The sequence below is a fragment of the Trachurus trachurus genome, assembly GCF_905171665.1.
Source record: "Trachurus trachurus genome assembly, chromosome: 3".
NCBI classification, from domain to species: domain Eukaryota; kingdom Metazoa; phylum Chordata; class Actinopteri; order Carangiformes; family Carangidae; genus Trachurus; species Trachurus trachurus.
This window is the reverse complement of record NC_139893.1, coordinates 7,526,083-7,542,037: the sequence shown is the minus strand read 5'-3', so window position 1 is coordinate 7,542,037 and position 15,955 is coordinate 7,526,083. Positions and strand designations below refer to the sequence as shown.

General features: G+C 41.9%; 1 protein-coding gene across 1 annotated transcript; it reads left to right on the top strand.

Annotated features, from left to right (window-relative positions):
• The first annotated feature begins 5,442 nt into the window (after positions 1-5,442).
• Positions 5,443-10,513, top strand: LOC311003224 (uncharacterized protein). Its single transcript, XM_083994910.1, has 2 exons — positions 5,443-5,631; positions 8,063-10,513. The coding sequence occupies exon 2, from the start codon at positions 8,071-8,073 to the stop codon at positions 9,919-9,921; it is 1,851 nt and encodes a 616-aa protein (XP_083851036.1). The 5' UTR covers positions 5,443-5,631; positions 8,063-8,070; the 3' UTR covers positions 9,922-10,513.
• The last annotated feature ends 5,442 nt before the right edge of the window (positions 10,514-15,955 follow it).

Below are 15,955 nucleotides of genomic sequence, written 5' to 3'. Positions count from 1 at the left end.
TGTAATGTGAAGTTGATGTAGCCTACTTCTCTGTACTGTCTGCAGAAATTGAATAGCCTACATAAAGAATAGAAGACATAAAAAATATATCATTGTTAACAAATAATTGATATGATGAAATAATTTTCTTTGTGTAGTATTATACACTGATAATAAGGATTTAATGGTTTGATTACTTGAACATGAGTTTGGCAGTTTTTTTTTCTTTCTTGGCAACGTGCCAGTCAATGATCTCATTGCAGGTTTCTTTCCTTACAGCTGATGAGGCACCATGTGATATCAACTGTTGCCCTCTGACCAGTTCAGCATGTTTGAGAGATTAAACGAGGAGAATAGTCATATTTCTGTTATGTGTCATTCAGTTAGGATTTCATAATTGATCCTATTGATACTTAATCAACAGCCAACATATAGGCTACCTGGTCAGTTTCAGCCAAGTTATTCAGGTGTCATTTTGAGCTTGATAGTAGCACAAATTTGTATTTTACTTAGGCTACTTTGTGAGTCCTTGCAAACAGAAAAAAACAAGACACCAGAGTTTGATTGGTGCCCTGCTGTCTAATAAACACATTCCTTCAAGGTATCCATAGATACAGCTCAACACACATGCCATTCATTCAAATAGTACTTTCTATCAGTGAATGTCGACCACAAATGATTTGAGGAGTATCACAGTCATTGTACACACTGTGATCCAATGTCCTTGGGAAACAAACTGCTTTTGTGGTTGATCAACACGACTGTGAAACACTAACACCTATGGCCATGATGTGACAATACATCTGCAGGCAAAAGCAATGGAGAAAGGGAGTTAAATATCCGTGTTGTTTGTGTCAGAGTGTACATAGTTGCCAATTGCCACAACAACAAAAAAAGAAATATTTTCAATAAAGCCATTCCAGCCCTTCAAGGCTTTTTCATTCAGTTTTATTGAATATGTCTGGTTTTTATATTTCAAAGACTAAATTAAGATATCTTGAGTTATATAACAGTGAGTCATACTTTGGTTTGGTGGAAAGATGCATCACGTATTGCAAATGTCACAGTGATAAAAGCATGAATACTAACATTCATGGATCACTAGAATTCATGGATTTGACTTACCAGGGACTCATATTATGAGACAACTGAATAGATGTTTTATTAATGAAGTTCAGTCAGAAACAATCACACTTTAAAATAACTAATTGTGATAAATGGAGCACAAACAAATATAATAGATATATAGTAAATATCAATGAATATATGAACGGGGAATCAATTGACTATATATTGTGGCTCAACCAAATGTTACAGATTTTCTGTTTTGGATAAAGTTTGGACTCTTGGAATAGTAGAATTATCAATGCAACTGTGTATTTTTTTGTTTTTGTCTTGTGTGACTTACTTATGTTGTATGAGAAAGTCTCCAGTAGATGGTGCTATTCATACTTCATTGAAATCTGGACAGGAGTCTGATTTATCTATTTGTATAATAGAAGTGATCCTCTTTCTTAACTGTAATATTTAATGATATTATAAATCATATTGATACATATTTTTGGAATTTCAACAAATTGACCTATATGAATTTAATTCAAGATGATTTTTGGCTCAAAAGTTACAAGACAATCGTGAAAATATTATGATGATACGAGTGAGGCCACAGACAGAGCTGTGGGGTTTGAATCATACTCAGCCAATATTTGCCTGGGTCAACAAGATTTGCAGATGAAGAACTTGCTTTCTTAGTTGTGAAAATAAATTTGCTGTAATTGATAGCAGAACGTTTCAGTTATGAACAGGAGATGTAGCCTAATGTAAGACAATGGTTTGGTGGACCTGATGGCTCAACACAACCAGTGACTTTGAATTGGGAGAGCTGAGGTTTGAATCCCAAGTATATGTTTGATCAACAAGATCTGTAAAAGAAGAGCTCGGCCTACATGGATCATTACACAGACATAGCACAGTAATGACGCAGGAATTGCTTAAAACACGGTTAAAATGATGAATAAACTGATAACCATACTGGATCATCCCGTATTGAAAAATAAAATGTGGGGTATATTTGGTTGGTGAGAAGGTTTTATGCATCTTCAGACGAATAAAGTAAAACTTCGCTTGAACTTTCATTGTCATAATTTCCATACTTCACCTTAAATTGTCTATAGCTGCAGAATCAGACAGATTTTTTCACTTGTGACACTTTGTAAGGTTACATAAAATATATTTTATTAAAAAACATGAAATCTAATTATTATCTGTCCATTCATGTATCCAGGGAGTAGCCTATATTAACCTGCACACACTCTTCCTCTTACTGGGAATTACACACAATCCCAGCGGTCTGACACATTCCTGCACACACTCACTCCTGACCTATTGACCCGTAACATGTCAAAGCACCAAACACCTGTTTCTGTATTTCTCCATCACTTCAGCCTGTTTGTGTCAGAGCTGCAGACAAATGACTTTTGGACATTAAAACAATGATAACTGGGGGGATTTTTTCCAAGGCCTCCACACATGTCTGTGAGCCCTCTGTCTATGTGGAGCAGAGTGGTTGGCCGGGATGGTGGCTACACTCCTGGGAATGCATTCCAGAGCTTTTGCATCATGTGAAACTCGGTCTTTGCTGCCCCTTTGTTACTCTTTAGCCATGCTGCCAGGAGGAGAAACAAACAAGATTGTTTTCAATTTTCTTGTTTTTCCCGAACAGATAAAAGCATCTAGTAAAACTCAAGTCTGTTTAACACAAACAACAAAATAGATCCGGTTTACCGTCTCGCCAGAGGTGGGAGAAAGTCCCTATGTTGCAAGTCCAAGTAGAGTCTCAAGTCTTTGCTCTCAAGTCTCGAGTAGAGTCTCAAGTCTTTGCTCTCAAGTCCCAAGTCAAGTCCAAGTCCTAAGATTTTTGTTTCGAGTCCCAACCAAGTCCTAAGATTTTTTTTCGAGTCCCAACCAAGTCCAAAGATTTTTGTTTCGAGTCCCAAACAAATCAATTATAATTAATGATACATAAAGATCATGACCACGCCTCAATTGTTAAGTTGTTATTATGCTATTTAAAATTGACGTAGGCCTACAGTAACACGCCAGAAATCTTGCGTTATCAAACATGATCTGACGTAGCTTCTCTGTTGATGCTAGCCATCAAAGATACTCTATTAAACCGTCTTTGGTAGCCATGGAGCCGTTAGCCACACTGGTTTGTTATGCTACGTGTGCTGCAGTCAGATCGCTTTATTGGTTACATTCAATTTCACATCATGTTCCGCGGAGCCGGTGACTCAGGATTGTCAAGTTCCCCCACACACAAGCCGACTTTTGATCCAAACGGTCACGATTATCGGAGCCGACAATCGTAAATATTGAACGTTTAATAATTGTTGGCGCCAACCGTTTTACGAGCCGATTGTCGGGAGAATTTAAATCTTAAAACACCACAATCCAGAACCAGAATCTTATAAAATAATCTCAAGAGCCTAAGATAATTGGGCGATTTTTGTCTTTGGTCGGAAGGGGGAAAATCGGGGCAAAATCAGCCAGATTATCTTTATGTGTGTGGTAGGCATTAGTGTGTTGGCATTAATTATACAGCCAAGACTGATAACAGGAGTGGGTTCCATATAGAACGTCTCTGACTGGCTGCTACAGTATAACATTGATGTGATTATTTTAATATTTGTGCTTGCTTCATGTGACTTGACTTGAATTCAAGTCAAGAGGGTTAAGTCCAAGTAGAGTCTCAAGTCTTTGCTCTCAAGTCCAAGTAGAGTCTCAAGTCTTTGGCATCAAGTCCCAAGCGAGTCCAAGTCTTTTTTTGATTTGATCAAGCAAGTCTTAAGTCATCAAAATCGGGACTCGAGTCCAAGTCAAGTCTCAAGTCCCGAGTCCAAGTCCACACCTCTGCGTCTCGCTGTTTTTATCGACTTCCTTTGAGATTCTGTTCAGTTTTTATTTTCCTGTGATGATACGCACTGAAAGAATCATGAATATTGGATGTAATCAATAGAAAACCATGCACAGTTTGAATGGATGTCTCAAATAAGCTATATAATTGGATGTTTGCATAAAACTCTGTTATTGTTACATCCACAGTGGATATATGATGCCATTATCACCCTAATACTTATGGTGTTGTGTTGTCAGCCCTTGCAACAGGAGGGGGCGCTGTCTCCTCAATAACACTATCAATGCCATAAAACACAATATGACTTTGTACAAAGATGGGAAGAACACCCTAGGGGGAAAAGAAAAGAAAAGAAAATAAACCATCCAAACTGATAACACCTTCAACAGAGAATATGTAAAACAAATCCTGATCTGTTATGTAAAAATAAAATATAACGATAGAACTAGCACAGAAAACACATCCGTTGAAAGCACCTATGACACATTTCTTGCTCCAACTCTTACATACGTGTATTGGCCTAGAACAGGAAAAAATAACCTGTTTTGGCAGCTCTACAAGGCTGGTGGGTTTTGAGTGATGTAATCAGATTGCCGGTGCATTTGTTGTGTGATTTCTAATGTCTTCCTTCCAGTTTCACTCTGAGAAAGTGTTAAGAAAAGCGTGTTTGTGTGAACAACCAGGGAAACACCCAATTTCCCTCCTCAAGTGGACTGTTCCTGGAAAATATATGAGGCTTTTTGGCTAATAAGAAAATGATACTCCAGTGGTTTAAATGAGATTGTGGGAGGAGGATCAATATGCAATCACTTCATCATACGTGCTGTAAATTATTTATACTGTTGGGAAAAAGCTAAATGTCTTTGTGGTTATGCCCCTCCTTCATTTGATTAATTTGCACTGTTTGGTTGTCATCACAATTTCTTATTTTATGTTTTTTTTGCATCAGTGCCTGTGCTGTGTTGTTTTGGTCCAACTGTTGGAGGAGACAACATGTCCACCTGAGAGGGGCAGCTGTTGAATTTCATTAAGTCTCACCCGGACCAACCTGGTCCCATTAACACATAGAAGACAAATAGCAAAGCCTGTTCCTGTATGTTTCTAGTGTCACGTGATGAAGAAGTCTTTATCAGCCCACACACAATCCACACTGACACTCACTGACAGTCCCAACAGTTTACTCATGAAGAAACCCCCTTTTTTGCTTTGTAATTTACCCATAATTCCAGTGCGTGTGTGTGTGTATGTGTGTGATGCTCAAGTGGTTTCACTGACATAACACCTCTATGCATAATTAATGTTAAAGTCATACTCCCGCAGGGGGAACCCTGATGTGATTTCCTGCTATATCACTTTTTTCCTGGTAAAAGAGGAACACATTATGAAGTGAAACAAAAAAAACACTATCATTTCATTAATCAGCCTCCAGCTCTCAATCGGTAAGGGTTTTTAATCCACCGGAGAAATGTGGTAGTGGGTGTGTGCGGGAGAGGAGGGGTTAAAGACTGGGAGTGTATAGATTGCAGACGGAGCAGTAGTGGGGTAGGCTGGACTGTGATAGCGACAGATGTCGAGAAAACTGCGAGGGGCACTCTTCACTTCCAACCCAGTCCCATACTGCACCTCGGAGAGCAGGGGCGGAATCTGCAGCTGTCACTCCCAAGGTTTTACCTCCATTATCACATCCAGCCGGAGCCTGGAGAAGAAGCCCAACTGATCCCTCTCTAGAAACACAGGTCGGTTGCATCAGAGCATTTTTTATTTTATTTGCTTTTATTTTGTATAAGCAAAGAAAGAAAGAAAGAAAGAAAGAAAGAAAGAAAGAAGGGAGTGAGTAAGAAAAAAAGATGCCATGGAGCTGCAGCTCACCTATTGTTCTCTCTCTCCTTCTCTTTCTCCTATTATGCAAATATGTGGTCAGATTTCAATACAGACAGGATTCTTTATTTTTGCCTTTATTCTCTCTTTGGGTGAACTGGATCTATAGTCTTGTGGCTCTTGTGGCTCTTCCCGGGCACCAGCTCTGGGCTTTGAGGAGACCGGGCGATTAAAAAAATCATACTAGGATAAAAAGAAGCAGAAGAAGCGCAGAACAAACTTATGAAGTTGAGGCGTGAATTTATTTAGTCTTTACGCTCTTGTTGCTGTGAATTTGGTTTTCTTTCACGTGGCCGGGTGAGTGTGTGTAGCTGCGACATTTTCAAATGCTGGTGAACAAAAAGGGCAGAGCAGCTGAGAGAGGCAGCGGTGGGTGGTGGGTTGTTGAAATGGGGGATGGAGACCCCTCTACAGCTTTTATCACTCGAACGTGCCCAGCCGGTGTATAGTGTTGGATAATTAGCCTGTGTGATAGCCTATAGACCACTATAGTACAACTTGGCATCAGTGTAACTTACCCCGACCCTTTAGTTTTGTCAGTGAAGAGCTGCCGGTGAGGAATCACCATCCTTTGTTACCGGCAGCCGGCACATGCTGCCATACCTCAGCGCGTCTCCTTTATCTCTCTCATACGAGCCTGAAGCGTTGCGTTTACTACTGTACATTTGACTGTGGTGTTATGTTAATGTCTAGTTAAATTGACAGTTCAAGTCCACTGTGATCAGATCTCAAAATAGAAGGGTTTCCTATTCCTACTGTAAATTCTGCTTTGTCTGATTTGGAGGCCGGAGCCATCAAGTGGGGTTTGGCAAAAAGAAAAAAAAAAGGGCAAATAAGGAATCAACCAGATATATATTTATATATATATATTTTAAAAAATGATTAGACTGATATGTCAAAAGGTAGATGGAGTGGTGATATTAAGAAAGCACACATCATTAATTTTATTCTATTTTTCCACCAATGGACATCTGAGTGTAAATCGATGTAATGGTTACGCAGCCAATCCCAGCCTGATGTGTGGCGCATCCTGTCTTAATTGCTCCATTGCAGCACTATGGACAGTTCCCATTCGTACCTGCACCCGCATGCTGCCCTGCAGGGTAACCACCCCCATTATGGCATAAAAAAGAAAGAAAGAAAAGAAGGAAGACTGAAAGAAAGAATTAGCCTGTATTGCGTAATAATTTCACTTCGATTTTTTATAGCACCTGTCAACTCCAATGAGCATACTGTGTCATTAAAAATACATGTATGCCTAATATAAAACTATGATCTATTATCTGTGCAGAATAGAGACCTCTCTTTTGCATGATATTCAAACAGGCTGAGTTGTTCTGGGTCAGCTGAAACTATCAGTGAGATAAAGTTGAACTTCCAGTTCTCTATTCTTCCACTGAAGGGAAGTCACATTCTGAGGCAATCTTCCTCTATAGATAGAATAGTGTTCTTACATTAACACAACTACATGTCTATGGCACATTGCCCCATTCATAGATCTTACAGGAGTAGGATACAGGAAAGTACAGGAGATCCTGCTTTGAAAAGTGTTTTATGCAAATGCGCCCTCAGACTAAATACACTACAGACTTTGTAGCTTAACACACTGAGACAGGAATCGTTGTGCATCTACATCATAGATGAGCAACTCAGAGTTGTGGGTTCATTTGGCAGCAAGCCTCACCAAGGCATTCCTGAAAGGTTACAGAGTCTGATCTCAATAAGGTTCCCATGCATTTACATTTGTTTTCTAGCCAAACTGTGTTTGGTAAAGAGCAGTTTCCAAGTTCAACGTCATTTCTAGAGAATAGACTTCTCCCCACTCTCCTTTCTGACAAAAACTATTTTACATTTGAAGGATCTAAGTCTAATCCAAGCAGCGGTTGTTTATTTCAACGAAGCAAGAAGATGGGAACTTTTTCAGATGAGACAATATGGTGGGATTAACTGAAAATGAAATAGAAATACCAAGGTAAACAATACAAACACGGAAATTGGTGTAGTATTACATCCGAACATGGGTGGCACAATGTGTCAGAGGGTTTGAAGTTTGCATGTTTTCCTTGTGGCATGGGTTTTGTCCCACAGCCCAGAGAACACTAGTCAGGAATGAAAGGAATGAATGTGTTTGTCTGACTATGTCTTAAAGAGATATTGCATTTTTTTGATATTACATTTTTTTCTTGAGCAGTGTGTAAACATTTTTAAACAGCGATGATTTAAGAGATGGGCTAAAATAAACTATTTTATTTCTCATACTAACTGACAACTTCATCCACTTGTTTCCAGGAGACATCATGGGAGGCAAACTGAGCAGGAAGAAGAAGGGATATGATGTGAGCGACCCCAAAGAGACGAAGGGTGAGACTGAGGCTGCTGGGACAGAAGAGTTTACTAAAGTGGAGGATGGAGCCCCACCCACAGGAGCTCAGTTGACAGCTGAGGCTGACAATGTGGTAAAGGAAACTGCTGGGTCTGCTGAGGCAGCAGTAACTAAAGCTGTAGACGCTCCAGAGGAGCCCAAGTCTGCACCTCCAGAAGAACCAGCTGCTGCAGCTCCAGAGGAGCCTGCACCAGCAAAGGAACCAGCTGCAGCAGAGGAAGCAGCTCCAGTGGCAGAAGAACCTGCTGCAGCAGCAGAGGAAGCAGCTCCAGTCGCACAAGAACCAGCTGTAGCAGCAGAGGAAGTACCTCCAATTGCGCAAGAACCAGCTGCAGCAGCAGAAGAAGTAGTTTCAGTCACAAAAGAACCAGCTGCAGCTGCAGCAGAGGAAACAGCTCCAGTGGCAGAAGAACCTGCTGCAGCAGCAGTGGAAGCAGCTCCAGTAGCAGAAGAACCAGTTGTAGTAGCAGAGGAATCTGCTCCAGCAGCAAAGGAACCAATCGCAGCAGCAGAGGAACCAGCTCCAGTAGTAGAAGAACCAGTTGTAGTGGCAGAGGAATCTGTTCCAGCAGCGGAGGAACCAGTTCCAGCACCAGTGGAGGAGTCAGCCCCTGTGGAACAGGAACAGGCCCCAGTGGAAATCCCAGAGGTTAAAGCAGCAGCAGAGGAACTCCCTGCTCCAGCATCAGTAGAACCTGTGCAAAGTGAAGCTGAACCTGAGCCTGTAGCTGCACCTGAGGAGCCTTTACCTGTAGAAGAACCCGCTGCAGCTGTGGAATCTGTACCAGAGGTTGTTCCAGCTGAGGACCCAGAGCCTGAGCCCATCACAGAGACTGTTACTGAGCCCGAAGCAACTGTGGAGGAAACAGTGGTGCCTGCTGCTGTCCCTGAACCAGAGCCAGTGGTGGAACCAGTTGTGCAGGTGGTGCTGGAGCAAGCTCCAGAACCAGAGCAAGCACCAGAGCCAGAACCAGAACCAGAGAAAGTACCAGAGCCAGAACCAGAACCAGAGAAAGTACCAGAGCCAGAACCAGAACCAGAGCCAGAGCAAGTATCAGAGCCAGAGATAGTGAAAGCATCTGAGCCCGAACCAGTGCCCGAGCCAGCGCTAGAACAATCACCAGAGCCAGAACCAGTGAAAGAAGCTGAACCAGCAGTGGTGGAACAAGTAGAAGAGGTTGAGCCAGAACCAGTCGTCGCCACCTCTGATATTCCTGAACCTGAGACCGTGGAAGCAGAAGCAGAAGCAAAAGCACCCGAGGCCTTGGAGACTCCAGCAGAGGAGGTGACCACTGAACATCAACCTGAACCAGAGGAACCAGCTGCAACAGAGGCCTCCAGCGCCGAGACAGCGGCTGAGCCGGAAGCACCAGAGCCCGTCCCTGAGATTGTCATCTCAGAGTCTGTTTCTGCCGGCGAGATTACCGCTGAGCCTGAAGCAGCTGAAGCCGCCGTGGAAGAGGTGGCTTCCCCAGAGCCCGAGGCTGAAAGCAAGATGGAGAATGGAGATGTAGAGAGCCCGTCTGATACGAAGGATGCGGTGGAAGTAGATGCGCCTCCAGCTGTGAACGGAGAGTGCACAGATTCTACTGCCGCGCACACGGAGGAATGTGTTAATGGTAACGAAGTGCCGGAGGAGACGCCGATCAAGAGTGACTTTGAACTGAAAAAGGATGTGAACGCGAGTGGGGATGCCCAGGAAGTTCCAGACGCAGTCTCCGACGCGGTGGAAGGTCTCGGCACTGAGGTCACCCAGGCGGTCTGAAGAGAAGCCATCTTTCGAATCAACGTGAATTCAGTTTAATCCTCGGATGGTGCGAGAAAACCATCAAGGTGTCAACAAAACACAGCTAGTCTTTCTGAAATGCTGTAACCACTGCAATGTCTCCTGTGGTAACTCAGGCAAAAGGATGTCTTCTTTTGAGTAACCAAAAATGAAATGCAACCACTTGAGGATAGAAAGAAAGAAAGAGACAGAAAGAGATAGACAGAGAGAGCAAGTGAGAAGGAAGCAAAGAAGGAGACGTGAGTTTAAAATGTGAGGGATGTGTGCAGAGAGACAGTCAAACATGGCAGCAGAGCAAAAAAAATACTGGACGGTTAATATGATATTAATGAATGAAATGAATAAATCTGTCTTTGTGTTTGAGCCCGATGAATATTACAAAGTGGTGTATCGGAACAGCATTCATCATTAGTATATTATCTGATTTAGAATTTCATATATCCTTTCTATTACTATAAGCAGCAGAGACGTGATCTTAATGTTTTGGCCTTTTATAATAATGGAACCTGTGAGGACTGTTAATTTTAAATAAACTGATTGTTCGGAATAGAGAATAAAAACAGATTGTTATAGCCTACGGTGATGTTTTCCTTTTTTAATGCATCCTCTCAGCATCAAGTGTGTCACGATTATCTGAGGCACGTTAAGGTTCAGTGTACTGTGTGTTAAGCTTTGCAAAAGAGTTTCCAGTTTCCACGAATCTTAAAACTCCTTTTCACATCCTAAAGTCCACTAAGTACCTCCAGTTTTGCAATTATCTAGTTGTAGAGAAGCCAGAGCGACGTTAACTCCATCACGGCTCTGTTAATTTAAAACCACTTGTTGACATCCAGTGTCACAACTGCTCCTATCAGCTGGAGCGGGTCAGAGTTTGGCTGATTATTCACATCTACAAAGAGCAATGTCCTTTGGGTCGCCAACCAGATTCCAAATATTTCTGGAAGGTGGAACATGGTTGACTTATCGTAAGCAGCCTGAGTGTCATGACTGGGCAAATTTTAAAAAAAGAAAAGAAAAGGAGAAATACGTCCTTTTTTTTCTGATGTAATCTTCCTCACCTCCTTCCTCTCTCACATCAGCCCGTGCATTGCAGAGGCTCGGTGCCATAGCATCACCCTTTGCCAACATTTCACAGATCTATACCGGCAAGGGGGGGACTAAAAGTGTGGTGTGGGGGGGAGGGGCAGGAATGCTTGCATTAGGGAGAGAGAGGGAAGAGGGGGATAGGGGAGTAAGGGAGGGAGGGTGTGGGATGAAAGCAAATGATATGATGCTGCAGAGAGGAAAAGAAGACGTCAAAGATACTCTCTCTTCTGACAGCAGGCTATTTCACAGAGTGAAATTAGAGCAGCACAGAGCTGGACTGGACGGCAGCTTGCAGAGATAAACATGTTTTGACACCTACCTGATGCCGCCTTGTAGAATTCGGGCCACGCCTGCTGCTCACACTAATGTCAGAGACTACAGGGTCTTTGTCGTGCAGGTGCTAATGCACACGCGTTAACAAGAGGGAGTAAAAAATGATATTCATGTTTTCTGTGCATGTGTGTACCTATGCACATATATGGGCAGTGTGTGTGTGTGTGTCTATGAGTATGGTCATTCAGCCTTGAAATAACTGATGGACCATGGGTCAGATCATGAGAGGAGATGTGATAGTGATAACAGAAACCTCCCACAGAAGCAGCTCAGTAATGGGCCCATCCACATACCAGCTCTCTCTGGTTTCTTAAAAAAAATACTCCAGCGCTGCACATTTATTAAAGGAATGTTGTGGAGAGGGTCTGGGGGGGCCGGGAGGATGAACTCACTGGCAAGTATTTCTTCTTTATTACCAAACAGTTTAGTCAAGAATACTGTGGTTTACTACCGCAGGGAGCTGGTTTGGAAACTATTTTATTGTAAAAATTAATTTTACCCACTATTGGGTGAGCACAACATCAGTTTTTACAGAGATGATATGAACGTTGCTTTGTGTAGTGTTTCCTTAAAGCATTTTTATATGAAGAGTATCTGTTCTCTTTTCATATCATCGTCATTATCTGACAACATTCGTGCCGTTTTGGTTTTAGCATTCAAAATACGGTTGAGGACTCAGAGCAGTCAACATTTTCAGGACTGTATTTCTAAAAAAGGAAGAAAAAAAAAGCCAGTTTGGCAGCAGTACGACTGAACCCCTGGCAACATGACTGAATAAAAGGGGAGATGGGGGAAAAGAGGAGAGACCCCCAAACCGAGCAGTATGGTAATTGCAGTAGCAGTTGTAGTGATAGAATATTAAGTTTGTTGGAAAGCTCATCGTTTCCACATTCTCCACTTTAACGTCTTCACTTTCTTCCCCTTTTATGTGTGTATGTGTATGTGTGTGTGTGTGTTAGTGTAGGAGAACAGGGTTCTTGTCTTTTTGGATCTTGATTTAAACACTGCTTTAAAGTTGCATAGTTGTGAAAGGCCAGCTGCACTGCCTGGTTACGCTAACACTATGTGCTCTATATGCAAGCTCCTGCACAAAGCTCAGACTGTGCTCCAGCTTCTTTTTTCCCCACCGTGTGAGGACTAGCCTGGAGGCTTGAGCTATCACCAACTGATGCCTGTGAGAAGCGAAAAAGGGAAAAAGAAAAAACGTGAACTAAATCCAATGGCTATATTATGAAGGAGTTCATGAGGTGCTGGCCGATTAGATCAAGTTTTTGAGTTTGTTTTGTTTTTTGCCCCTTACGGCCAGAATATCACGGACACAGGTTTGGAAATTACAGCTAAAGTCTTTTTAAAACACGCTCATATACTACAGTTGATTCAGAAGTCGAGGGGGGAAAGTGGGCAGACCAGCATAAACAAACAATAATTTAAACCAATATCCTGTGGAGTATCCCCACAGTATTAAGTAATAAGTGATTCTGTATAGGCCCTCACTACATTTTTAACATGCCTGTAGAAATGAAACCATCAGTGCCAGTTGTGATCGAGCTCATATGACATTCAAGATCACAGACATGCAGCAACATTTATAAGTTTATATTAATAGCATTTTAATTTGTCTTTGTCTTGCCTCAGTAATCTAAGTTTATTACTGATTATTTGAAGCCTCTTTGAAAAACTAGTTTCAAAGCTTAAGTACTGCTCTTATTGTGTCTGAAATCCCTCACTCTGTATTGTTGGTATAGCTATCTTTATTCAGACTTAGGGGATGAATGAATGATTGAATGAGGGACTGATTGTGGACACAGCTTATAAGATTAAAACAAATAACCACGCAGCTGCCATTCACCAAGACAACACAAGTCAAATCCTAGTATATGGCTGGACCATGATAGATTATTAGCATTCTCAGTAGTGTAGTAGTGGTTGCCTGCAAAATAAATGACTGTACAGTATGTTAGCTATTGTACCAACAAAGTCTCCTAATTCTGCTTTATTTTTACTCCAAATTACCTAAAATTTCACAGCAATTGCCAATAATCGTGGCATATCATTGCATTATATCATATAATTTGACATTATTCTAACTTCTCTGAACCATTACCATACATTTACTGCATAATTAACAGCCTATACTGTCTGTTTCTGCACATTATTACATGATTACCATGTAATGTCTACATAATTACTGTGAATGAAAGGGTTAGCCATGATTTATGTTGAGTTTATGTAGAGAGGAACAAATAAGTAAAACACAAGACTGCTAAGTAGTTTCCTGTGGTGTTCAATGGTTAATCCCACTTGGGCAAACCCCATGCAAACTGTGTCTGTGACAATATTTAACATATGAGTAATTACACGCGGGTTCATATCTAGAGGTCGGTCATATTAAACAACTCCAAAGCTCTAAGTCTGGGAAGGAATCTTTTTATTACGTCTTGGTCATTACTGAGATAACAAATGTTGAGGATGTGAGTGTGTGAAGGGGGAAAACTGCCTCTGAAACGCTCTGAAAGAAGAGATGTTCTTCCTCCCTCAGCTGACTGAGTGGATAATCAGAGTCAGGTGGCCAAATTGCAGCAACAGCTGATCACTATTTATTATTCAAGCAAGAGGGTGTCAGTGCAGAAGTACAGACGGGGGAAACACACACACAACACAGTCGAAAACAAACAGCTCACTCTTCCCTTTTCATCACTTTCTCTCATCCCAGACAGAGACAGTCGCAAAAACACGCACACATACACACGCACACACACTTTTTTATTATGATTGCTGTACAGAGACTTCCTCTCTTTCCCTTTATGTGCTCTAAAGCGGTCAGTCAGGAGATGCAGTAAGTGACATGCTGAAAGAGGAAGAGAGTCTCTTATGGATTCATCCTCTGGTTCCAGCTTTGCCTACATCAGCAAACTATGATTTTTCTTCACTCTGTCTCTCTCGCTCTCACATTATCAGCATTACTGTCTCTTTTTTCCTTTCTCCTCTGGACTTGTAAATCTTTTTAGCGTCTTTATCACGCTTTCTTTCTTGTTCTTGTAGGCTACCTTCCCACCCCCGAATCCGTCCATCTGGACATGCGCTCTAATGCTGTCATTGTATATCAGGGCAGGCAGAAGCCTATTAGAAAGAGCTCGGTGGTAGTACGGATCAATATTGATCCATAGGGTTAGTCTAATGGACGCTGAGAGTAGCAGTGATTCCCCTTTGTCTGCTCAAAGATCCCATCACCCTTAACTCCTCACACATGCGCACACACACACACTCTCTCTTTAACCACACAATCACACACACACACACATATACACATACACACAAAGACACTGCTTTCTATTTGTCTCACTCTGCTGATGCAGCTGCTGAGCTGAGTAAGCACTTTACAGCTGCCCATTTTCTCCATGTATACTAGCCTATGTGTGTGTGTGTGTGTGTGTTTGTGTTTATCTATATGGCGGTATCTATGTAAACAGCATCCAGGAAAACACATCAGTGCCTGTTCTTTCTCAGCCGTACCTATATGTACCTCATTTTGTCATCCAAGGCCTTTTAGACAAGTTTGCATCTCACCCTGACCTGAACCTGCACCTCAAAAACGATGTTTAATCTCATCAGGACCAGCCTTTGGGCCCAATAGTCCCTAGACTACAAAAACATGCTGCTGTGGTACCGCAGTACAGTCTGTTGTAACTTGTAGAAACCTATTTAGCTTTTGCCATCACAAAATGAAGCAGGTTGCAGAGTCCCACCATCTCAGCTTTCAGTTTGGCTCAACACCTGCTGAGATTTTCAGCACCCAGGGCTTTGTATCAGCAACTATTCAATGTCACGGAGTTTGCTGGCTACCACCAAAATGAAAGTTGTGACATCATTCACAACTTCTTCATCCATCATTTTCTGTTTTCAATGTGTAGCCGGAAAACATGTCCTGCAATTTCTGTAACTTTCCAAAACCGACAGATTGTGCGGAGTTGAGAATGTAAACAGGTCCTTTATCAAACTCTCTTTTCTCATGAATGATGTGCACAAACAAGTTCAACACTACGCATGTTTTCCAGAGAAAAACTGTTATTATCATATCTACATAGTTATCTGGCCCTGTCCCGCTCTGTGATGGTTGTATTTCCACTCTAAGCTTTGAGAGCTGCTCCTTCTGAAGGAGCTCGTTGCGGCTGAAGAAACCTCAAGCTGCATGTTTCAAGCAGAGATGAGGAGGTGGCAACTAAAGTCCAATGAATTCATTTCTCTCTCACTGCACACCCTCAGATTTTTGTTTTTGTCATATTTCGAGTCTTCAGCGCCAACTGACATGATGGAGCAGATTTCACCCAGCTCCCTCCCACAGCTCCGGGCTTAGCATGAATTAGTTTCCACATGTAGGATCGTCCTCCAGGCCCTTAAAGAACAGCTCCCATTTAAAACATTGAATTGGTCTCTTCATGCCTGTTTATAAATCACATGCTGCAGGGATGACCTGAAGCTAATATCACACTAACAAAGTTAGCAAAGAGAAACCTTTTCTTCCTACAAAGTTACAAAAGGCAGTTGTGAGTGAACTGGTGAGCACATCAGTTTTCATCTTCAATCGCATTTAGCT

Bases quoted from the DNA above. Each gene is read 5' to 3' on its own strand.
- LOC311003224 (XM_083994910.1), top strand. From the start codon at position 8,071: ATGGGAGGCAAACTGAGCAGGAAGAAGAAGGGATATGATGTGAGCGAC.